This window comes from Equus asinus, chromosome 2 (assembly GCF_041296235.1).
Source record: "Equus asinus isolate D_3611 breed Donkey chromosome 2, EquAss-T2T_v2, whole genome shotgun sequence".
Lineage (NCBI taxonomy): Eukaryota > Metazoa > Chordata > Mammalia > Perissodactyla > Equidae > Equus > Equus asinus.
Genome location: NC_091791.1, coordinates 148,304,030 through 148,330,073, shown reverse-complemented (window position 1 = coordinate 148,330,073; position 26,044 = coordinate 148,304,030). Strand labels below are relative to the sequence as shown.

The window sequence follows — 26,044 nt, the reverse complement described above, 5'->3', positions numbered from 1 at the left end:
AATTCCACGTGCTTTAAGAACCATGCAAGACAATACTTTTCACTGGTTTTTAATCTAAGTCAATTTTTGACCCCAAATAACTCAAATGTTTGTCTAACCACTGTGGTCACTAGAATTGACTCAATTATTTTAGACTGTTTCTAAAAACTCAAATGTCTCCCAGAAAGGAAAAAAAAGGGTCACATACTCATTTGAATGTATTGCTGACTCTGTAAAGGTAATTCCAAAAAAGAGTTTCCAAATATGCTTTGAAGAGTTGTAATATTGTAGGAAAACTATATAACCTTTCATGGTAACTGCTCTAAACAATATTGATTTTGTATATCTACATTTAAGAATATTAGCTCAGTCATTTGAAGTCCATTTGTATGTACTACAAATAGACAGGAATCACTGTCTCTCCAAGAGTGGACTGTTATCTTTAAAATATCAAACTCAATCAGAGAAATATTCCGAAACCCCGTATCAGATACACCCAAGCAATACTCAGGACTCCTTTCCCTTGGCTTTTTTTTCTTTTACCAAAGAAGATTCGCCCTGAGCTAACATTTGTGCCAATCTTCCTCTATTTTGTATGTGGGTCACCGCCACAGCATGACCACCGACGAGTGGTGTAGGTCAGCACCCAGGAACCGAACCCGGACCATGATGCAGAGCACGCCGAACTTAACCATTAGGCCATGAGGATGGCCCCTCCCTTGGCTTTAAAAATGATTTAAAGCAACTTAGCTCAACTCTACCAGGGAGGAAAACCACCTACTTAGTGAAATTTCTTGAGGGGCTTTTAAAAAATCTATTACTTCCACTCTAAAACTCAAAATTCTAGGTTTCTTCTTATCATTCCTCAGAACATTCTCTGTGGTTACGAATGACCTCTTCGCAGTGAAATCCAAGTATAGCACAGTGATTACGTGCACAGGCTTATAAGCCAGACAGGCCTGGGCTCAGCTTTTGATTCCACCACTTACAAGCTGTCTGGCCTCTCTCTGCCTCTGTTCATTCCTATATAAAATGAGACTCTATGGATTTTTCTCAAAAGGTTGTTGCAAATCACCAAAGTAAAATGCTCAGAGCACTGTCTGGCATACTCCAAGTACCCAATAAATGTCACCTATTATTACATGAAAGGGCCTCCTTATGATTCTCATTCTCTCTTGACCCAGTGAAGAGTCTATTTCTTCATTTCCTTCTTTCCTTTAGTTTCTCTCCTGGTTCTCTTGCTTCTCTTCACATCTTTTTAGTATCTTTCCCTTGTTCTCTTCCTCCCCAAGCCAATTCATCATTACCTCCTCCCCATCTCCAACTTCAGGTTTATCCCCATCATGCTTCTCTCTTTTTCATTACCTCGAGAAGTCTCACCCACTCACATGATTCACTATGTTTAATATAAGAGCATTTAACATGATTTTGAATGATCTGCATTCTGAGGCAAGATGGCAGGAGGAAGTGTGATTCCACATGGTCTTGTTGGCAGTAACTATGGTAATACACAACTAGGTTATGTTGTCATTGCCAAAACAGGCACTGACCTCATTTCAGTATTCTAATAACAAATGCTAACATACTGGACCACTGAGCTTAGGCAATGATAACTTTCACTGGTTGCTCAAGGCTCAAGCAGAGAGAAGGCAAAAATGGGGGTAGGGGAGCAATCAGAAAAACCGTAAATGTGAATTTACAGAAAAAAATATGTAAGAGGAAGAACAATGAAAGAAACTTGGGACATGAAAGAAAATACAAAGAGATGTGATCTTTGATAGATAATGTAACAGGAGGTGGCAAACTCAAGTGCCCACAAGGACTAAGAAGCAGACTGAATGAATGAAGTGAACAGAGAGTATTAATTGAGGGAGTGGTGGAGACTGTGGCAAACTGGAGAACATAACTAAAGGTCCTCACATTTGGTTTTCAAAAAGTAAATATTGCAGGCCAAACAAGTCACAGGGCTCTACTTTTCTTCCTCTGAGTGTAGAGAGACAGGCAATAGTGTCCTTGCTAGGTGCCCAATTAGGCTGACTAGCCAAGAATTTTTTTAAAAATCATATTTATTTTACTGGCTAAAAGCTGCAAGTAAGACAACTTTGCTTGATAATCTGATAGCATTTGTTGAATGAATGTTATGATTCATATTTCAAGCATGGATCCACAGCTTTCTCCATCACAAACCAAAACACCATGTTCATGGATTATTAAGATTCACTTATTGACCTAAGAGTGATCTAAATCCTGGCAGTATCACCCCCCAAGGGTATTTCACACTTGGATTGGCTCTCTGTGGTAGTCACACATGTATGAAAGTTCTAAGATCTCTCAGGGACAAAGCTGCTTACCCTGAGAAATACTTGTGACTGACATTTTTAATGTTCCCTTCCATGTGTATTACATCATGATAGGAAGTTATTTGTTTGTTCGTTTATTGCCACCTGGTTTGGGTCAAAACACACCTTCTTTTCTGCATCCTTGCCAAGTGAAAAATGACAGCCTCGTGGCCCTAAAAGATCATATTTCTGAAAGATGGGGGCAAATTCAATTAGGTATCAGCACTGTAGGCTCTGCTTACAATGAAACCAATGCAAAATACCCAGGATTGTGACAAGTAGGCAAATAGCAATGATTCCAGGAGATATTTGTTCATATGTGACAATCAAGCCTCCAGATTTTCTGGTGCTTTAAAATAAGTCCAATTCAACATTTATTGGCCATCTACTATGCATCAGGCATTGAGCTCAGTGTGGGAACCAAATAGAGGATGAAACCATCATTGCTGCTGAAGAGCTTACATGCTAGTGGGGAGATGGACATGGAAACCTGCTGCTTTAATATACTGTGGTATGTGCTATGAAAGAAGGCATGGAGAGATGCTAAAGAAGAATGCAGAAGGAGCACTGGGCTCAGCCTCCTGGAAGGGAGAAAGGAAATTAGTAAAGACTTCCTGCAAGTTCATTTTTAAAATAAAAAGTCACATCACAATTAACACATAATGCAACTACCCTAAGTAGTTGAACTACTAAATAAACTAGCATAGGTAATAAACACCTGAATAAGTAAACTAACCCACCATCAGGAAAAGGCACACTGAACACTTCCCTAAGTTTCAGGATGGATTTGTCCTGACTCTGTCCTACATTTTTATTAATCACTCTTGAAATCACAAACATACATTTGAGTAAAAGGATATATTGCCTCTAACTCTTTACAGAGGTAACCAGATGGCTTGCATAAGAGCAGAAAACAGGGAAGCCTCTAAAAATGGAAATACAATTCCGGAATCAAAATGCTCCCCTCTCCCATTGGTGAAGGAACTTAACTCACGTTTCCCTTCTCCCACTGAAGGTCTGGGACTGTGTTCATGGGTGAGACAGGCAAAGGGTCACAATGAAAGGGAGCCTGCTTCCTGCTCCCCAATCTCTGCTACTGCAAATGCCTGAAAATCCACCCTTCGGGGATTAATTTCATTTAGATAAGCACCACTGTGAAGATTCTATGGAACCAACATATACTTACACCTTAGTGCAAATTTCAGGATAGTCTTCATGGAGGGGACAGAGACACTTCCAAAGTCGGAGAAACTCAAGTAATATGCCAGTTTTAATTAGTAGTTTAGTAACTTAACCCATTCATGTCATTTCTTAATCTTGGTCAAAGATTAAATCTTTAAAGAAAGAACTGCGGAATGGTGAAATATCATGCCCTCTTTATTTTAGACTGTGTTATCATCAATACCTGGGGATGGGTATCAATATGGTTTGCAGAAAATTATTATCCACCTTCTTAGAGCTAAAATGCCCTATAACATCATCTTATTAGTAATTTTTCTAAAACAAATTGAACTCAGTATTATCATCTGAGGAATTATTTTCACCACTTCCCAAATTACATGCTAACAATTTTAATCTCAACAATTTAAATCCTACAACATCTTCACTGAGCAAATAATAAGGAAACAGAAGGATAGGACCTAATTGAAAGAGTGGTCTTGATTATTCTGGATACCATTAGGTATATTTTAGCTCAAGTCAATAAAAATATATCCACAAGTTGTAGAGAGAAACAGTTTTAAAGAGGGACTCCAAAATGATGCCAAATGCAATGAAAAGGCCAAGATCCACGATGCATCACACGTTGATATCACGCAGTGGTCTTAGGAACAAAGATACAATACAATTTGTCCAGTAATAAAAATAATTGGTCTAGAGTTACTTGCTGTAATACGTACTGTTGCTTTATCAGCTAACAACCGAATTTAGAAGTTCAGTTAAAAACAGAAACAGAAAACAATTTCTCACATATCACTCTCTGCTCTTTGATTTTTAAATGACATACATTCAACATCTGCTACTGAATCTTTACTTCCCATCTTAGAAAAAAAAAGATCTCTATACAACTTTGGACAAAAGTGAACATTGCAGTTTTAAAAGTTCAGGAGTATTTTTTCAACGAATATTTTTCATGAGCATTTTTGCAGTTTTGTGTGAAATGAACCTGCTAGACCTTCCCTATGAAACTATGAACGATGAGAAAATGGCGAGGAAGGTACTGACAAGATGCTCAACACAGCCAAAGTTCGGGGAGGGGGGGATTAAGAAAATTACACATCGACATACATCTCAACATTATATTTGCATTTACAGGTAGGCAACACAGGTAGAACATTTCTTTTAATTAAGAGCAGTGATAAGGTTTAGACTTGAAATCAGAAAACTCACACTCAAATTAAAGCTTATTATTATGCGTGTGACCTCGGGCAGATCCTTTGACCTCCCCAGCCTCGGTCTTAGCGCACGCAAACATGAGGATGACTGCACACACTTCAGTGGGGTGAAATGAGTACTGAATAAACCACACACGGCAAAGCACAGTTTCTCAGCAGACACTCAACATTTCTACAGTGAATTCTGAATGCTCAGTTTATAGTCACTACAGCCCCCAATAGGTCCTAACAGATCTTTAGGAGTGTTTTTCTTCACTCTAAATTTTTCCCTTTCCATACAGATGTTTTGTTTGGAGCCACTTCTCTAATTTACTAGGATAATAATGAGCTCAATCCTTACCCTTATGGAAAATTCTCTTCTTTTTATCTTGATGCCAACCAGTGCTTATGCATACGCTCACTGCTGAGTCCCACAGTCCACCGGTAAGAATTACTGAATAACATGCACAGACTGAGGGCCACTGTTTTCTCATCCCAGAAACCTTCCCAGTGACAATTAGGAAACTCCCTCAAACTTCAGCAAAATTCACGAAGTAACCGCATAAACCCAATGCGTGTAACTCAATAACAGCGTTAGCCACTAGAATATCTGGATACTAACTCATTAAAAAGAAATTACCTCTTTCACACTGGGGTCCAGTAAAGCCGTAAGTGCATGCGCATCGATTTGGGGCCACACACCTGCCTCCGTTGAGACAGCCGCTTTCACAGACAGCTGTAAAACAAGGAGAGAGAAGCTGAGAGACTTCACCTGAGAGTAGATGCTAATATAGCGACACTTACCCTCATTGCAAGGACAACCAGGAAAAATCTAATAATCACCCTGGTGTTTGTTTTAAACAGTTACAGTCATCTCTTAGGGAAAGCTGCCTGGAAGAGGTGAGTTTGTACCTGTGTCAATGCTGACGGTCTCATTCCATGGAGTATGAGAGCAATGCTTCCAGTTCTGCATCGAAATTGGTGGTTTATAAGAGACTTCCCCTGATGGGAGCTGCATTTTGCTTATGATTTGTGTTTAATTTCCAGAGGCCTCCCGTGAGGAGAAACATTGGCCCCTCTTCAGAAATGCAGCATGTTAAATCACACAATTAACCGCAAATGACAAAATGTTGATACTGACATTCAGTAATTTATGCCCCATAAGGAGGACCCAGTTGAGTGTTACAACATAATCTATGGAAACAATTAGTGAGATAGGTCCAGATGCTTGAGGGAGGGACATTTTCCTTGTCAGGAAAGGCATTAAAATAAGAACTGGATGCTCATGGCCTGAACGACTCTTCTCTGTACAATTTCCCGTAATTCTTTTATGCGTGGCCTCTTTCTGGGCATCTTTATCCATGGGTAGTAGCCTCTTCCCTGCCCAATTTGCCAGTCCCACCCACTCTTCAAAGCGCAGCTCCAATCTCCCCCCTCTGGGAGGCTTCCCTAATACCTCCATTTAAATTAATTCCTCCTTCATCCATTCCCCATGCATTTGCCTTGTACCCCTGTGGCAGTCCTGGCGTTGAGCCACTCAGATCTCCCCAAGAGAAACTACTGTGAGGAGCTTAGTTGGCTGACAGCCTCCAGCTGCTGCACCTTCAGATCTGCTGCAAGGTTGACGGCACTGACACACTCTCCTGGCTGCTACCACCCAAGAACTAAGCACAGCAGAGTACTGGAGACTGGAGACTTCTGCCCAAAGTGGAACTCTTCTATGGAGCAATCTTTGCTCTGGGCTCCCCATCAGCTTAGCCAAGACTTTCCTGGGGCTGCACTATAGTCTGAGGCCCCTTCCACACAACTGTCCTTCATTCCTTCTCTCCTTGCACAGCAGTCAGAGCTACATCGTGGTCAGAAAGCCCTCCCCTCCTACTCCTGCTTTATTCTTCACACGTCTTTTCCACTATAAATCTCTTGTGCATCTAATTCTGTCTTGGCACGTGCTTGGCATCAGAGGACATGCACTGAGACAACCCCTTACAACCAAAAATTATGGCAGGGGTCCATTTCTTATCACAAAATTAGAGAGGTTTATGTATATTAATTGTTCTGATTTGCCCCTTAATTTATAGTCAGGAGAGAATGAAGAGATTTTAAACAGAAAAGAAATTTTGAGCTTGCCTAAGCCAACCCTCCCATTCTACAGACTAGAAAACTGAAGTCTAAGAAAGGTTTTCCAATTCTGTAAGTGTTAACTGAGCACCTGTTGTGTGCTCAGCTTTCGAGTAAACTCCCTCTGGGAGCACCAAAAGGAGCAGAAGACGCACAGCAGCTCCTCCTGACTCTCCTTCCTTTGAAAATGCCTTTGAATCCATCCCATTCCCACCTTCTCTGAGGCCAGAGATTCAGCGCTGGTCTTCCAGCTTCTTCCCTCTCCAGTTCAACCTCCACCCTATGGCCAGTGAGCTTCCTCACTGTAAACCTTGTAAGTGAAGTGCATAAGGCCAGTATTGCTCAGCACTAAATGCATGCGCTGTGAAGTCAGACTGCTTGGGTTCAAATCCCAACTCTGCCACTCACTACCTTATAGCCTTAGAGAAGTTACTGTGCCCCAGTTTCTTCATCTGTTAGAAGATAATAAGGGCCTCTAACTCAAAGGACTGTTGTTACATTAAGTGAGTTAAAACACATAAAGAGTTTGGAAATGTGCCTAGCACATAGTAGGCATAGAGTAAGGGACTCAACAGATGACCGTTGCTGTTGTTGGCTGTAGTTATCTCACTCCCCTTCCCTGGATCTACATTGGATGTCAACATGGTATGCATAAAGGCACTCAAACCTGGCCCGACTTTCATTCCAACCTTATCTCCCTTCCCATCACTTCCCTCAGCAATTGAGTTCTAGCAACACCAAAGCACCTGCTATGTCCAACATCCATGCTATGTCACATTCCGGTGCTTTGGCCCATGCTGGCCATCTGCCTAGAAGGCCCATCTCCCATCATTTGAGAAGTGAACTCCCACCCATCCCTCAAAACTCAGCTCAAGGGTCTCCCGCACTGGGGAGGCTGTCCTGCCTCCCCTCTCTCCACACTCCTGCTGTGAGCTGCACAAAACTCAGTCATTATTCCTACCACACTGCAGTGTGTGGACAGTCACAAGGGCATGATATAAATTTTGGTTTATTTATAATACCATTATTCATCATAGCAATGATACATATACAATGGCAAAAACTGGAAACAACATGAATAAATGCTCATCATTAAGGATTCACTTAATAAACAGTAAACATCCATAGAATGGAGTATTAGGCAACCACTAAAATGTATTTTAAAATGTTTAATAACATGGAACATACCTCCAATAAAATATTAAGTGAAAAAGTAATCTGAAAAATTATGCATACAATAATATCTCATGTACCAAATATGCATTAAAAGACTAGAAGGTAGTATCTGAAATGATGAAATTATGGATAATTTTATTTTTTATATTTTTGAATGTTTCCAAACTTTCTGCAGGGTGCATATATTCATCTTAGTGTAATAAAAAAATAAGCTTTTTAAAAGGAATTTTTGTCTTCTGCAAAGCATAAGGACTGATAGAGAGTAGACACACAACAAATGGTGTTCATGAATGAATCAACAAACTGAACACCATGTGACAAGTACTACAGTACCAGAATCTAGACTGGACAACTAGAGAGATGCAGATACCATAAATCAAGAGGAAGAACATGTTTGGGGAGAAAGATGAGGTTGAGTTTGAAAGACTTTCTTTGAGATGCTTCTTGAAAATCCAGGTGGAGATGTTCAGCAATCAAATGAAAGACATACATCTGGAATGAACAAAAATTCTGTGCCTTGGGTGGTGATTGTAAATCAAAGGGATGAGGTAAGCAAGTCAGTGAAGATAAATGAGAGGAAAATTAACCAAACAACCCATTCTCAAGGTTCCAACTGGAAATCTGGTGCAAAATGCGTTGAGTAAGTGATCTGTTCACGAGTAAGAGTCACTTGGACTTTTGTAAAAATGCCACCTCCTAGGTAATCAAAGAAAATCCATCAGCACTTCTCTCTGTATTCTTTTGGCCTACATGTCAGTCTACTTAGGTGAACATCTAGAATACTTACAACTATGGTTTACTTACGTTGTCCACAGTGAGTCCCTATGTATCCTTTCTGGCATATACAGTGATCGTCACTGCAGCTACCTCCATTCATACAGCGGATATTACAGTGTTGGACTTGAAAAGGAAAACACAAACAAAAAACGATTTACTTTTGGAATTTAAGTACATAAATTGCAAGAGTTTTTAAGAGTTGATTTGTAGTGATTTGAAGAGAAAATAAAATGGTTTATCAAGACATATATTTATGCAGAAATAATCTAATTGACAATGCTAAACATGTTATCATTCGCATGTATAAGACATTTACAAGCCAATGTAACTGTTTCTTTGATATTTACTTTAACAGTATTAAATAACTTCCCTAATTTAGCAGAACTCACCACTCAATGTCATTTCTATAATTTATACCAATCAGAAAATATGCCTTGAGTACAAGACGAGATTATGACGGCAATTATTTTCCTGTTAAAAGATTTAACTCCCATGTAGGTGGTCAGGAAAACAGTTAGAATGATAAAGTCCAAGGAATTTTGTTAAAAGAAATTTTGGAGGCAGCAGAAAGAAAAAAGAAGATGCCTACAACGTCATTTAATAACAAGACTGCCTGACAATGGAGACCTGCATTTGGCTCAGAAAGACCTGCTTGTTTAAACTGTAACCTTAAACCATCTAAGACCCAAACAAGACCGAAGTGTTTGGAACCCACTCTTCATCACACTGTCACCTACAGAAGTGTGAGCTTCAGGGCTCAGGGCTAGAAAGACCATGGGCTGACAGACTTAGACCTGAAACAATGAGACACTAGAAGAAGCTGCAGTGAAAGACGCCTGCAGGCTCCGTTGTGAAAAAGGATGACAACGCGGGCGTGTGCTCTCATTTCTCTAGTGTTTAGGCTGTCTCTATTTCAGTAATTTAGGCATGCTAATAACACTTCCAAAATCCCAGGCTGTCCCCTAGTTCTCCAGAAGCAATAACTACCCTACTTGGAGAAGACTAAAGGCTTGCTTGAATTAATCATTAATCTTCATTGACACACCCCTATACAAGGAGGGCAGGATTGGGCATTGGAAGTTTGGCTTACTCTGCCCTTTCCTCCAAGCTGTGGGAGTAAATTCCTTAGGAAAAAGGCTCAACAACTTTACAGAGGGAGAAGAGAACCCCTTCTGTGTGCAAGAGCAGAAATCAGCTGCTTATGCTTGCTCTTATGCTCAGTCTTCCCGGAGCACAGGGGCCAACTCTTCCAGGAGCAGAGAGGACTCCTCCCAGCAGCCACCTTCTTCAGTATCCCTTGTTAGGATGCTCAGTACAGTATCAAAAAGTGGTTCTGACTTGAGGAGAAAGGGCCATTTTCATAAAGAGCTACGAAAAATCTGAGCATGACAACAGGAAAAGGAAGCTGCCAGAACTCAGTACTTACTGTGTCCTCACAGAGCATGAAAGAGGCAGGTCAAGTGGGAAGTGATGCGCCTTTTCAAGAACATGTCACACACTCACTGAAACACCATCAAAGGCTCCCCATCTCTACTGTATTATGCTCCATCTCTCAGCATTCAGAGCCCTTGTCAGCATGGCCCCATGGGCCTTTCAGGGTTCCCTTGGACACTCCTAACACATCCTAGACTCGGTCCCCAATCTACTTGTCAGTCAATCATTCACTCAACAAATATTTCTGAGTACACACTGTGTGCCATACAAAATGCCAGGCACTTTGTGCTAGTCTCTTCGTGGAATCTCCTCTTTAACCCGTCTCTCTGTCTCTTTACCTCCAACTCTTAACCCCACCATACAGCACACACAGCTCTCAGCCAATACTGAAATTCTACTTATCCCCAAGACCTATTACAAACATCTCTTTCCCTTGACCCTTTCTGATTTCTGCTCCCCGTATGCTCCCCCACTAGATATGAGCCCTCTTTCCTCCGACTCCAGTGTACCTTATACTTCTCTTTCGAAATGTATATTATATAATCTAAGCTATTTTTCAGTTATTTCTCCTGTCCCCAGTCCATTTGTCTAAAAGCTTCTTGAGAGTGGGAAGTGTCATGATTATTAATTATGTCCCCACGTGCCCAGAGCTGTCCCTTGCCTATTTGGAGTTGCTGTGTGGAACTCTGCTAAATTAATTCCTATTTACTTAATTCATGCTAGCTGATAATGACATCAAAAGCCGTACTCAAAAACTGAGACGAAAAAGTTGCCCACTGTATCCTAAGCGCTTATACAGCCCTAAGTAGGCTGCTATTAAAAATATTTTTATCTTAGTTTCCCCATGTATAATAGTAGCTCCTTTGTGGGAGCATTGCTATAGAAGTCAAGCAACCCGGGAAACATTAAAACAGTTATTTGAGGCTCCTATGATTCTACCAACATGTCTCAGCCCAAATGCTTTTTAACTAAAAAACTATCTACAAGTATACAAAAGAAATGATCCGGTGAAAAATTTGGATAATATTCTAAGTAGGTCAGGAAAAGTTGTATAGTTGCTTTAAAATTCGAAGTGAAACTTAGCTTCATCCTATCTTAGCAAAACAGTGAGGATTGGGAAAAGCACAGGAAATGATGTCATCTGTCAAGCAGCATAGGAACTCAACCCACAAACTGATTTCAATTAAACTGGTTCATGCCAAGAGCTAATTTCCATTCCCACATGAGCAACAAAGACATTTAGCTACTTTTCGATAAAAAAAGCTAACGGTAGTTTTAATAGTGACTTTACATTATTTGTTCAATTCGAAAAATAGAACGAATTCTCCTTCTTGGAAGAATGACACATTTACACTTAAATGCAATATAATAAAAACCTCCTTGCTATACTTTTGTATTTTTCTACCCTGTCTATCAGGTGAACCATTTTCAGCATAAAGTATTTTTTCTCCTTTAAAAAATAAAGACACTTGGTCAGACTTGTGAAGCAGTAAGCTACAGTTAGTCCAGTCTCCGGATAAACCATTGAGCCCTGAATCCTCGGGCTGGGGGAGCGAGCTCATCAGCAGATAACAGGCTCTACATCACCTGATTTGCCACAAACACATTTACCATAAGAAGCTTTACATTATTTGTGACTCTTAGATCTTTAGGGGAAAAAAGTATTTCTTTAAAGGTAGGAGCAGTCCCTCAGGATTTCTGTGGAGCAATAAAGGAACTAGATATTCAGTTTCACTACAGAGCAGGAACAATTTAGAGAGTACATATATACGAATTGGTTTTAGTTTTTATTGAGTCCTGCCATTGATGCATATTCTAAATTTCCTCTGATTTGAATAAGTATTCCAGATGTCTGGCAATTGGGAGACTAAGTTCTATGTCTCTAGAAAAAGTCAATTGAAAAATAAGGGCTCCACTGAAACCCATAAGGATGTTCCAAATTTACCGGATGCTCTAAATACCTCGTCAGAATATATTCCTAAACTCGATCTGTGTTAAGATTTTACCAGAAACTGAAATTTCTAGGAGAGCCCAAGTGTCAGCGTGCAGGTCTAGGCTATCACATGCAGTTAGCCGTGAGAGTTTTGAGGTCCCAATGAGGACTTGCCCTCGAAGATGGGGAGACAGCCTCAAAGGGTTTCAAGTAAGGTTCAACATCCTAGGACTAACAGAAAATGTTGCCATTAACCTGTATCCATATCGGATCCCAAATTAATTTTATGTTCATTCCAGAAGATGTCCATCAGTCATTTCAGTCATTCAACAAACAGGTACTAAATGCCTTCCATTTGCCAGGCATCAAGGAGAGTGGAAGAAACTTTCTTTAGATTATAGCTCAGTACAAATTAATTCTTAAAATGACCAACCAGAAGAGAACAATGTGGGTGCACTACTGGAATGAGAGAGATGCAGAGTTGGCACTTAGGTCTAAAGACCTCAGGTAAGGACTTTCTTTGGGATGCATTAGGTTGGGAATGATTTTAAAGACCTGCTGTTATCTTAGCAGGCAGAAGGGGCAAAAAGAAAATTGGGAACAATTTTCAAATAAGCATCTGTATGATAAGTATGTGATTTTAATTTAGGCACTAGAAAAAGCACAAGATAAATAAATTAAACAGCTGGACTAACTTCTGGACTCTACACCTAAGACAACAGTCCATTGGGGCAGCCAGAGTCCTGCAGGACAAAAATGATTTTCACTGGGGGAGATAACAGCAATGACATTTTCCTTAAGTGCATAAATATCCTGTGGAACCCAAAGACACACCACTCAGAAGAGCAGCTTCACTAGAGTATCTCCAAAAAAAAAAAACAACCCAACCTAGCAGAGCTGGAAAGGGTCCAGAGAAAGACAAGTTACATGATAGCAGTGATAAAGGCACCTCCATAGAGGGCGGACTAGACAGCAAAGAACTCAATTCTTTCCGTGGGTAAGACTGAACAGATTCCACCCATTCCTCTCTCCCACGTCTATATAAATGCCACACTTCCCACATAAAACCTTTCCAAGGGTTGCTTCTTCCAGACTAGCTACAGCACCACCTTTCCATCCTCTGAGTGACCTCACACTTTCAGCAGGGGGTTCTACCACACTCACTCAGACTCGCTAACTGCTCTAGAACTGTTCCCCCGGCCTCCTTACACCTTTACAACCTGGATTCGTGTTGGGAGTACCAGCACTCTAAATTCTCACCAGTTAAAGTAAATTGAAAATAACAAAATTTTATCTGAGGGTAAACAGTTCCACATAATAAAGATATTAATACTCCTCAAATTGATATACAGGTTTAACACAATTCCTATCAAAATCCTAGAAAGATGTTTTTGTAGATATAGACAAGATCAATCTAAAACTTATTTGGAAAGGTAAAGGAACTAGACCAGCTAAAACAGTCTAGTTTTAGAAAAAGAAGAATAAAGTGGGAGAGATTGGTCTACCCAATTTTCAAGACTCATCATCTAGCTCAGTAACCAAGACTATATGATACTGGAGAAGGAACAGACATATGGATCAATGGAATAAAATAGAAAACCCAGAAATAGATCCACTGATTAGAATAGAATATGCCCAACTGATTTTTGACAAAAGTGTAAAAGTAATTCAATGGATGAAGGATAATCTTTCAGAAACAAATGATGCTGAAGCAACTGGACATCCATAGATATTAATTGAACCTAGACCTTAACCTCGTACCTCATACAAAAATTATCTCAACATGGATCACAGATGGAAATGTAAAATGTAAAACGATGCAACTTTTAGGAAAATACTGGAGAAAATCGTGAGGCTCAAGGTCGAGACAAAGAGTTCTTAGACTTGACACCAAAAGCACAGTTCATTAAAGGAAAAATTGATAAATTGGACCTCATCAAATTTTAAAACTTTTTCTCTATGAGACTGTCAAGAAGATGAAAAATTAAGCTATAGAGTAGGAGAAAATGTTTGCAAAACACACTTCTGACAAAGGGCTAGTATTTAGAATATATAAAGAACTCTCCAAATAGTAAAATAGCAAATGACCGAATTAGGATCAGGGCAAAAAACACGAAGAGACATTTCACTGAAGAAGATATATGGGTGGCAAATAAGCATACGAAAAGATGTTCAACCTTATAGGCCAGTAGGAAAATACAAATGCAAAATTAAAACCACAATAAGATATCACTATATACCTACCAAAATAGCTAAAATTAAAAATAGTGACATCACCAAAAGCTGGTGAGCATGCAGAGAAACTGGGTCATTTGTACTTTGCTGGTGAGAATGTAAAATGGTACAGCCACTCCGAAGCCAGTCTGGCAGTTTCTTAAAAGGCCAAACCTGGGCCAGTCCTGGTGGCCTAGTGGTTAAGTTTGGCACCCTCTGGTTCAGTGGCCTGGGTTTGGTTCCTGGGTGCGGACCTACACCATTCAACTCAGTGGCCATGCTGTGACAGGGACTCACACAAAATAGAGGAAGATTGGCAACAGATGTTAGCTCAGGGTGAATCTTCCTCAGCAAAAAAAAAAAAACCAAACAAAAACTTGAAATTATCATACAACCCAGCAATTGCATTCTTGGGCATTTACCCCAGAGAAATGAAGACTTATGTTCACACAAAACCTGTATGTGAATATTCATAGCAGTGTTGTTCAAATAACCAAAAAACTGGAAACAACCCAGATGTCTTTCAACAGATGAATAGCTAAACAAACAATGGTACATCCATAGCATGTAATACTACTCAGCAATAAAAGGGAACAAACTACTGACACACACAACAACCTAGATAAATCTCCAGGGAATTATGCTGAGTGAAAAAAAGCCAGTCTCAAAAGTTAACATACTATATGATTCCATTTATACAACATTCTTGAAATGACAAAATTTTAGAAACAGAGAACAGATTAGTGGTTGTCAGGATTAAGGAGAACACAGGGACAGGAGGAAATGACTATGAAGAACTAACATGTGGGATCCTTGTGGTGATGGAAATGTTCCACATCTTGACTGTATCAATATCAATATCCTGGTTGTGATATTGTATTATAGTTCCATAAGATGTTAATATGAGGAAAACTGGGTAAAAGGTTCCCAGGATCTCTCTGTATTATTTCTTACAACTGAGTGTGAATCTATAATTATCCCAAAATAAGAAACCTAATTTTAAAAACATTTTTAAAAAGCATAAATAATAACACAGGATGAGCATCAAATCTATCTCCAAATTCTAAAACATAAAATTTAGGGAAAAACTTCTATAATAATATTTTATATATTATTTACGAAGATAATAATCTACATATAATTATAATAAGAAGAGTTTGAGTGAAGACATGGATCAGTAACATGGTAGGTCTTTATGAGAACTGGGATTGCTCAGGATCCATCTCCAGCCTCAGAGGCTGATAGAGTAAAGAACAGTCCTATGGATCTGGAATTAAAGTCTAGAAAAAACACTGATCTGACTCTGTCTAGCCAATCTTCTCTTTTTGCCCTGGTGCCTCAATGACTAGTGGCAAGACTCCCAATAGGTTAAGGGAAGCCATGTCTTCCTTGTGCCCAAAGAAATTGCTGGCTGGCAGTTTAGACCTTCTGGAAATGCAATCTCTCATTCAGGCCACTAAGAGATCATTTCCTGTTCTCAGAGTCACAGGGCGCTCAAGTCAAAAGCAACCTGAAAGAACAACCCTCTATTCATTGTTTTCATTTTCAAATGAGAAAACTAAGGCCTCAGAGGTGCTACAACTTGCCTAGAACTCCTTAACCCCTATCACATAGCGAATATAAAATTTCTCATAGGAAATATTGGTGAAATGATCTAAATTTACCCCCTTTTAATAAAACCACAGGTAGCAAATGCAAACATTCACTGAGTTGTGTTATCCTTCTGCTAACAGGAGAGTCAGCAAAGTGATCTATCCTCATTTATTGTCTACCGAACTATGGCCAGGAAGTTCTATAGGACAGCATAGCTATTCCCTAGAATCTCACTTCAAAAGATCAGAAACAATTCTGATCATCCCAGCCACCCTTAGTTTAAAACATTCTGCCTCTTCAATTTTGCAAGCTGTTTAGACAATATTAGTTCAGGTAGAGTCCAGGCCAATGATTTTAAAGGCTCCAAATGCCTCAAAGATCCTGAAGAAACCAGATCCTCCTTCTCACACCACTTGCATTCAAAAGCTACCTGGGGGGGGCCAACCCCATGGCCTAGTGGTTAAGTTCTGTGCACTCCACTTTGGCCACCCAGGTTTTGTTCCTGGGCACAGATCTATATCACTCATCGGTGGCCATGCTGTGGTGGAGACCCGCATACAAAATAAAGGAAGACTGGCACAGGTGTTAGCTCAGGGTGAATCTTCCTCAAGCAAAAAGAGGAACACTGGCAATAGATGTGAGCTCAGGGCAAATCTTCCTCAGCAAAAAGAGGAACACTGGCAATAGATGTTGGTTCAGGGCAAATCTTCCTCACCAAAAAAAAAAAACAAAAGCTACTTGGGGACTTTGTCCAATGTCCAGGTACACTAGATAGACTCAAACCTCTTCAGAGATCACCACCCACAAATCTTGGGGCTTCAGTCTGTAGCCTAAATCTGGCCCACAGGACCTTACCACTATAATCCTCCCATCTTGCTGCTAGCTTAAAGACTATTACCACCATAGCTTTTCCCTCTGGTCTTGTTAACATCCTGTCTTCATATCTCATGATTTTTACTTGACAGAGAAATTATTAGCAGCTCACACTATCATTAAAGACCTTTCCAGCTGGGCACCCAATTTTGCCATCTGGATATATTTTCTCCCCTACTCCCCCAAAGGAGCACAGTCTTCTTGGTTGGTTGGTTCAAGAACCAATCTGAGAGATGGGGTCTGTTCCCAACTTGATGTCTAGTCTCTTTCCCCACCCCAGAGGCTCTCACTCCTCAGCAGCAACCTAGAGATCATCCTGATGGAGATGGAGATGTCTGACATCTGGAAGTCCTGCCAGCTGACCTCTCTGCCTCCCAGTCCTCCAGCCCAGGTGCCCTTGATGCGTTGAATGAACCTGCTGTTGCTTGGAGGACGCACATTCAAAATCAAGCTCAGATCGAGTAAGAATATGCGACACTCAGTGCAATAGGCAAATGAGCCCCAGTTCATGGGGGGCTTTCTATTCCAATCTCCAACTGGCTGTATTTAGTACTACGCTTTGTTTGGAAGGAGATTGTGAGACAATAATTTAAATGCAAGTAGTTTGTTTCAGAAATAATTTCAGGAAACACTGGTAGGAGAGTGGGGAAGTGAGGCAGGGCAGAGGAGAAAGCTAATGACGTACATGATTAAGCCTATTACAACTGTGGGCAGCTGGGGCTCAATTCTGCCAGGGAACGTCAGGAGACAATGCAGAACACACCCCATAGTTATGCAAACTGAGAGGCAAGGAAGCTGGGGCCCTTATCCAACATTCTCCATCTGTCACTGGTTAAAAGTTGCTTCTAGGGCCATTAACCCTCCAGGACTTTCAGCTTGCCCTGCATGCAGACCTGGCATGCTCCCTGGCCAGGAAAATTTTATAAAACTCTCAGGCAGAGTCACCTGTGTTCACCCATGAATGGCAAGGTATGTGAGTGGGTACCAAGAGGGTCTGCTACCCAGGATTACTTGCCCTATCCTGTTAATTGGCTTGTGAGAGCCATGGTTAAATATTAGGATGCTTAACAGGTAATGAACCTTGACAACACTGAAGTCTCTACTTTAATAGACAAAAGAGAACACACTTATTCCATAACACTTTTCCTTAAAACCTTGTCAAAAACAGAACACATGGTAAGCGGAGTGTATTTTCTCATAAGAAACAGGTAATGGAAAAGGAACCTACATTTTTGGCCTTGGTGATAATCAGGGCATTAAGGGACTGCTTATATAGACATGAACTTCAATGTTTTTAACAACTGATAGTGACTCCCCTCTTTCTCAACCCCCTACATTTCCCCGACTTCACTACTGAGGACCCCACACGTGAAGGAAAAAAACACAATAGAATAAGCAAGCAAAGGCTCTGAAGAATGAACTGTGGACATTTATTTGGCATCACAGAATGAACAAAGTGGTAAAATTCTGAAAGGGAAAATATGTTTGTGCTTCATGATAAAATGCCCCCAGAAACTGCCACAATAACCTCTTATATTTTCTTCTTGCAAAGGCAGGGGTCTTGAGTTTTAAAAACATATTTAATCAGATTCATATTTCAGTACCATAAGGAAGAATGCCTAGGTTTCTTGAGCCAACAGTGTTCATTAAACAATCATTTCATTGAGCATCTTTTATAGTGTTTACATTGGAGATACAAAGATAAATAAGGCGATGCCTACACGGAAGGAGACCATAATCTTTATATTATTCATAGTAACTATGTCCCATAGGTAATTTCCCTATAAAGAGGGAAGAAGGGAAATGAGAGGCCAGATTAAGGAAAGCCATTCCAAGTATTTTGGGCAGAACAGAGAAGGCAGATGTTCTAGTGAAAAATGTATTGCAGGCAAGAGAAAAGCCAAAAGCAAATTTAGGAGAAAATAGGGCGTAACCACATAAAATAATATTATATATAATAACATGTTATACTCACTGGATCTGGAGCCACAGGAAGGAGCTATCTGACCAGATGGGCAAGTGCACATATTTGGCCTAGAACAGAATCCATCCCCACAGGAATGCCGGCAAATGGCTGTGAATGAAACCAGAGGTCTGTTAGCATATGGCTTCAGAGCACTGGGATGGACAAGGACCCAGTCCTCAAATAAGGAAACCTGGGCTCTCAGGCTCCTCGTTAATTCTGTCATCACGACTTATGTGATCTTAGGCCTCAGCTTTATTCATTTACAAAACAAATCTGTTGGACTAAATAAACTCTGGCTGTAAAATTCAGCGACTCCCTTCTTCCTATCAGTGGTTCTCAGCTTCTCTTTGCTTCTCCACAGCATTCAATCTATCAAAAGTCCAGGACATCCTACGAAGGGAAAACAAAACAAACAAAAATCCTGCATCTCAACATATTTATATGCCTACAAGAATTCTGTTTGTATACTATCTTTAGGATTTAAGGATAAAAACAAATTGCAGCAGTATTCTTGGGAACCTATTTTATTATAAAGGCTTAACGTTTAAGAATTTTCCTAAAAATACTGTGCCCTGCTAAGACAACTTCTCTAAAGCAGATCCTGCCAGTTGAGAACATACGATCTAGGAGCAGCTTTTATCCTACATCTTAGTCCTGTTCGGACTTACACAGACAGTCTGAGAGAAGTTTGGATCAACTGCAAAAGTACCGATTCCACAGTCAGGAAGACGAGAGAAATATTAACATTTTCATACTACCCAGAGATTAACATCATACTGGTACCAAGGGCTCTGCTAGCGGCCAAAACAGTAACTTTAAATGGCAAATGCTTTATATTTAGCAGAATACTAAGATTTGGTCACTACTCTTGATATTCATAGGCATGATTCTTTCCTCACACTCCTACACAGCCTTGCAAGAGGGAAACAAGATGTGCGAGGCTGAAAATAACACACTTGATAGAAAGTGCACTGATCAAAGAAGCTTAGGATGGAGATTCAAAACTATTAAGAAATAAGCTGTCAAAGGATCCTAGAAACATTTATTTAATACCTGAAGACAGCATCTTTCAGAGATTCTACAGAACACCAGGGAAAGTGTTTGTCATCGAGAGTTCATTCAGAAAACTCTAAATACCATTATATCTCTCTCTTAGTGATTCCATTTTGATCCTGAAATAAACTACAATCTGCCAAATGAGTAAGTTGCTTTTAATCAAAATGAAAATTGGGAAAGGGATTAACTTTTTCAGGTCACCAAGAGAATGTTGGTTGAAATAACGTATTCTTCACAGACCACTCTAGGCCAAGTGAGAAGAGGGATTAAGGAATTCCTTAATGTCCTTTAGCTCTAAATCTCTCTGTTATACTAACGGAATTTTCTGAAAACTGAAAATTATTTCTAGGTATGATGACTGTAAGAGTTCATGGAGGATAGATGCCATAACTAATCTGACTTGGTAACTCCATTAAATAACATCTTGTCTGGCATGTGACTTGTCGCTCAACGCTTGTGGGATGTGATGAGAATCTGGAGGCTTGCCATGGCAGCAGAGTCAACAAAGGAATCTCTGGTACTCATTTGAGCTCTTCCGTAGTCTTTCCACTCATCTTCCTCTGATGCTCTATCTGCTTCCTTTCCTCTTTGTCTAAGAGATAGGTCTGCCCTTGGCCTTGACCACCCAAATTCAACAGACAAGGTTTGGGTAGGCTTGTGGGTGGCCAACAAAGTTAGAAATTACAAGAAGGAAAGCAGCAATAATAAACTTTTTTCAAAACCCCATCAAAGTGATTATATAGTGTCTGCAGCCAGGCACGACATACGTAATGATATGCAACCTTGATCAAAGTATCCCTGTGGCTCTGTTCCCTATATCTCAGAGAAATTCTAAAGGAAGTCACTGAATTAAAATATAACAGTGGTTTGACCAAGTTAATGTATTTCCCAACCTGGATTCAGAGAAAGTAGGAAAATCTTAGAGCTGGAAGGCTCTGCTATAAACATATTAATGCTATGCAATTACAAAGGATCAAATGCTAAGAATCACCATGCAACCAAAACAGCAAAAGAACATGAAGAATGATAAACTGTTTACTTACGGACAATACACTGATTTCCACCTGGTAAGGTTTTCCATCCAGGGCAACAGTAAGCATTATAACGTGATCCACAGACATTGGGTCTAAAACAAAAACAAAAATATTCAATCACAAGAATTCTATATCTTTTTAAAAAAGAATATATGACCAAATAAAAGAAAAAAAATCCCTGAGTTATTAGAACAGGATGACTCTTTGCAGACAGAGAAAAGTAAACTTACAGGACTCAGTGTTGGCTTCATAATAATGAATTCACTTCAGTGTAATGATACCAATAAGGATATGCCTTAATATCACCTATGCATACAGGAACATCAACCAGAGATGCAAAATGCAGTGCTTCCTATCACAATGCATAGATATAAAAATCTATGGAGCCATATGAGTCTAATTTAAACAACAAACTTTCTACCAATCTAGTTAAGTCTTCACAAAATCTATTGAATGTAAGGTCTGAAATTTCTACTCATTGAAGCAGTGTGTATCTTTTTCAATGGCGCAGCTCACCTCTAACAGGTGACCACATTCTTCCTTTCACTAGAATTATAGGAATGCAAATTCTGACGTTAGTCAGAAAAAAAATAAAAGCCAAAATATGTAAATATTTCTTTTGCCAAAGTTTGGAAACACAGATGATACCGGCAGTTACAGGAAAATAAAGTCAGCGTCACTCTGGGTATCTTGTTTACAGACAGTTCATCATGCGTCTTGGAGAAATCCTCCATTCAGAATCCGGATGATCCATATTTAACAATTTAAGGGAGCAGCTGGGTAAAGATCTAGATAATTCTATACTGGAAACTAAGTCAGAGGACAGAACACGGAGACTCAAAAGAAACCATTGATTTTACCATTGCATGTGAGCACCTAAACATTGATGCTAGTTCTTCAAGTTCAGGGGATGACGAGGAACGTCAAATGTTTTGCAATCAATTTCACAAACTAGGAGCTATTCCAAGGCTTGCTGGTATAAATACTGCAGTCGCATAAGCACAAGCCTTCCAAAACAACTGCAGAGTTCAAATGTATTTTCGTTTGGGGTGCAGTCAAACATTGTCCCTATATATGCAAACTTTATACATGTAACAGCACAGAACCCTCCTGCGTTTCCTCTGAACTCACTGCTTCAACCACAGGCAGGACTGGGGACCAAGCCTTTGCCCTGTCCTGTACTGCTTTATAGCCCCAGAGAACCTGGAACACTGTGCAGGGCAAAATGCATACCTCAGAATGACTGATGCTGAGGTCAGAAAGAGAAGTAGGAAGAAGGATGGAGGAGCCAGAGAAAAGGTTCAAAATCCATACCCAAAAGCCCAGGGCTTCTCCACAGCCAGACAGAAAATGATTGGATGGAGGCTGAAGATGTGCGTGACTTTAGGGCCTTTCTGAGCCTTGGTTTATTTCTCTACGCATTGGGATGAGGAAATGTGTGCCTTGTCTACGTGATGTGTGTGTGTACATCAGATGAAATAACAGGCGTGAAAAGTTTCATTTAGGGAAAGAACCATGAAAAAGCAAGGCAGCATTATCATCATGATGGAATCATCTTCTGACTTAAATCAGCCTCTTAGCCAAAGGAACCGTAGGAGATTAAGGAAGAGAGAAAGACTTTATTAAGAATTCTAAGCCAATGGCTCTCAATCCTTTGTTCCTCCTGTGACAAAGTTCGGTTCAGGGTGCCCAGAACTTCCTGGGGTAACTCAGAACCTTGGAAAGGAGAGTGAGAGGAGAAGATAGGGTGGAGGACTGGGACTGAAACCTTCCAAACGTCATAAAAGTTCTCTTGATGTAAAACGCCCAACCAGGCCAAAGTCAACCACCTCAAACCTTCCCCACCAACAGCCCATTACAACAAATCCACTGGATCCAGTCCAGCCCCAAACTAAATCCTGGAATAGCTTCAGAGGACCCCTGAGCCTTTGGAGTGTGTCCTGTAGTTGGAGTAACTATGTTTTTCAAACAAAAATCAGGACATATTGTCTGACAGGAATGAGTGTATTTATGGAGTAACAACACATATAACAGGGTGAAAAAGCTAAGAAAAGAGTCCAGAATGAGTCATTTCAGTCCTACAAAGCAAGCTATCCAAAAGGTTTTCCAAGGTATTTGAAAAATCACAGTAATATAGACACCCTTTATTGTTTTTTCAATGTTTAGACTCAACCTACAGACAAAACATGGATTATGTCACAATTTACAATGGTTACACAACAAAATGTAAATGTTTTAAACCTTCACATGTAAAAGCAATGGTATAGCAGCCGTAAATCAGAAAACAAGTTGGTAAGAAAGGTGTGGAGAGAAAGAAAGCACCTGATCCAAGAAATAGAGGTTTAAGTATATCATATCATGTTTTAAAATAACCAATAGACAACTAAAAGTCATAGTTAAAATTATTTTAAAAATGGGAAGGAGAAGAGAGAGAAAAGATATAGGTATGGAAGGGAGCTATGGCCTCATCTTCCTGGCAAGGAGCCAATAGGCACTGTTTAAACCTAGACATGGAGGTATGAGTGTAGTAGATGGTGTCATGGAGATAAATACGGGAAGAACTAAAAATAGAAATGGTTAAAACTGCTTGCCTTAAGAGATGAGGATCTGAGGAAGTAGACAGAGAATTCTTTTGCTTTCTCACTTAATCCATCCGTACTGTTCATTTTTTTTTTAATTTTTTTGTGGAAGATTAGCCGTGAGCTAACATCTGCCACCAATCCTCCTCTTTTTGCTGAGGAAGACTGGCCCTGAGCTAACAACCATGCCCATCTTCCTCTACTTTATATGGAGGACGCCTGCCACAGCATCGCTTGACAAGCGGTGTGTAGGTCCACACCTGGGATCAGAACCAGTGAACCCCAGGCCACTGAAGCAGAAGGTGGGAACTTAACCACTGTGCTACCAGGCCAGCCCTTAACTGTTCATTTTTTAAATGTGCTGTTATACTTTGATCATCATCTTTTATTTAAAGCAACAACTTTAAAAGTATGAACACCTTATCCCATAAACAGGGTACTTTCTTCTTCATTAGAATGAAAGAGTATGAACTGTCTTACTCATTCACAGTTCCCTTTCATTAGCTATCACATTTTCAGTTCACTGCATTTCTTAAAATTCCATATAATGTTGAGTTGCGATTCATTTTGTTTGCATGCTTTAACTTTTTTGAGTTTAATATCTTTATCCTTTATAACAAGTAATACATTATTTAATTTCAGTTGTTTCTGTCAACATCCTCAAATGACAAGTGTTATAATCTTGTTGCCATTCATTCTTTAATGACACTAAAAACTACTATCTTATATGGCTTAATGCAAAGCATTAGAAAGATGGAAGATTTCTCCTCTGCTGATTTGGGACTTGAGAACTGCAAACTAATAGAACTCGTTCAAACAAGCTGGGTGGCATTTGTTCTACTCACACACAGAAAAAACAGCTCTAATTCTAGAAATAAATGCAAGTCTTATTTACGTTGGAAAGCACTAAGATATGTAAAGTCTAAAGCAGACATGTTGGATTATGTCCATTATAAAAGAGTTTAAGCGTTCAGCACCAAAAGCATTAACAAAGAAGATAAATCTTTAATGAAGTTACTTTTTTGTGTAAGTGAAAGTGTAGCCTTCATACCCCTTTCTCTTCCTTTCCACTTCATCAGCCATACCTACCAGCCCACGGCCAACTCAGAGTTAAAACTCCATGCAAGTGGCAGTAGCGTTCAGCAAATTAAAGGTAAAATTCAAAGGGAAAAGAATTTTATGATATGTGCAAAAGATACATTATTTCATCCTCATAGCAACTCTTTGAGGTAAGTTGTATCATTATTGTCTTTAACATTAAAGAAACTATGGCTTAGGAAACTTAAACACACTAGCCAAAGTCCCATAGCTTAGAAGAGAAGGGGGATTTGAACTAAGGAAGCCTCACTTGGAGCACACTGTCTTAACCCCTATGTTAAGGCAAGGTGATATTTAGAGGACAAGACAACATTTCACCCAATACCAGTCCTGGTGGCATGGGTAACAATAATCACAAAATGTCCATCCATGGACCAAAGAGAAAGCACAAACTGTTTCTACCTGTATTCTAGTAGTTCTTGAGGGAGAAGAGGAAATATGTTTATATTCCACGTCACTGCTGTATACTCCCTTTTGAAAAATTGCTAAGTCTTTATCTGTTGCTTCTCTTACCAGTTGCTTTGAATATTGTGCTCTGCAACAACCCAACTCCAGTCACTCTGGGGGATGGGTGAGCCTCAGCAGCCTGGATATTTGGATCCAGTTCAGACACAGCACTCTGAGATTGTGTGGGCTAGCTAAAGCCCCTCTCAATGGAGCAAACAGCTGGGCTCTACCAGCTCTGACCACATCATTGCAAGAATTGGCCTCTGTGCAAAATGTCTGCAGTGTGTCCACATCCCTTAGCCAGAACCTACTTCTGCGAGTCTGGTCTCTCTGACAGCCAGATAGCCTTTCTGATCCCAAGTGCAAACTCCTTTTCAGACAAGATTGGAGCAATAAAAACAAGTTCAGGGGGGTCTTATTGCATATGCATGAGTTTCTCAGCCTGTAAAGTGACTCAATCCTTGAGCAAGGAGAATACTAAGCACTATGTAAACGTTAATGAGGTGGACCCTGCTCCATGAGTTGAATGCTTTTTTGACCTTTGGAGAGAAAAAACTAGGATTTAGTCCCCTTGAGTATAAGTAGAGAGGGGTAGGTATCAAAAGGCATATGCCCCCAACTGCCCATGTAACATGCCTCAAGGTAATATCCTAATATCCTGCTGTTCCAGAGTTTAAAAATAATTAATTTTCACTGTCAAAAATGTGATAGATCATGAAAAAATTATAATACACAAATAAGCTATATTGTGAATCACACATTGTGATTTTATTAGTTCTTTTTGACAAAATTTTTATCAAAAAGAAAAAAAAGAGAAAAACTAGGAGTACTATCTGATGAAGGGACCCACTGCTACTTGAAGAAACTTTGTAAATGCTCCGCCCTTAATATAGAGCTGTTATTCTGGCCCTCTTCGCTGAAGGCAGAGGTCACATCTCCCAGCAGTGATTTGAATACCACATGTGACTGTTCCAGCCCATCTGCCAGTCACAACAACCCAAGTAATGAAACTTCAAACTCTGGTAATGAAAACGGCTTCCATGGCCTCCTCAAGCT

The 26,044-nt window shown here is 39.9% G+C and overlaps 1 protein-coding gene across 1 annotated transcript in view; it reads right to left on the bottom strand.

Moving 5' to 3' along the window:
- The window catches only part of FBN1 (fibrillin 1), a 227,109-nt gene that overhangs the window by 175,550 nt on the left and 25,515 nt on the right, over positions 1-26,044 (bottom strand). Inside the window, exons 3-6 of the mRNA XM_014852866.3 lie at positions 20,874-20,956; positions 18,784-18,882; positions 8,789-8,884; positions 5,331-5,426 (exon numbers count right to left, since the gene is read on the bottom strand). Of these exons, the coding sequence (XP_014708352.1) occupies positions 5,331-5,426; positions 8,789-8,884; positions 18,784-18,882; positions 20,874-20,956 (374 nt within the window). The remainder of the gene's footprint in view (positions 1-5,330; positions 5,427-8,788; positions 8,885-18,783; positions 18,883-20,873; positions 20,957-26,044) is intronic.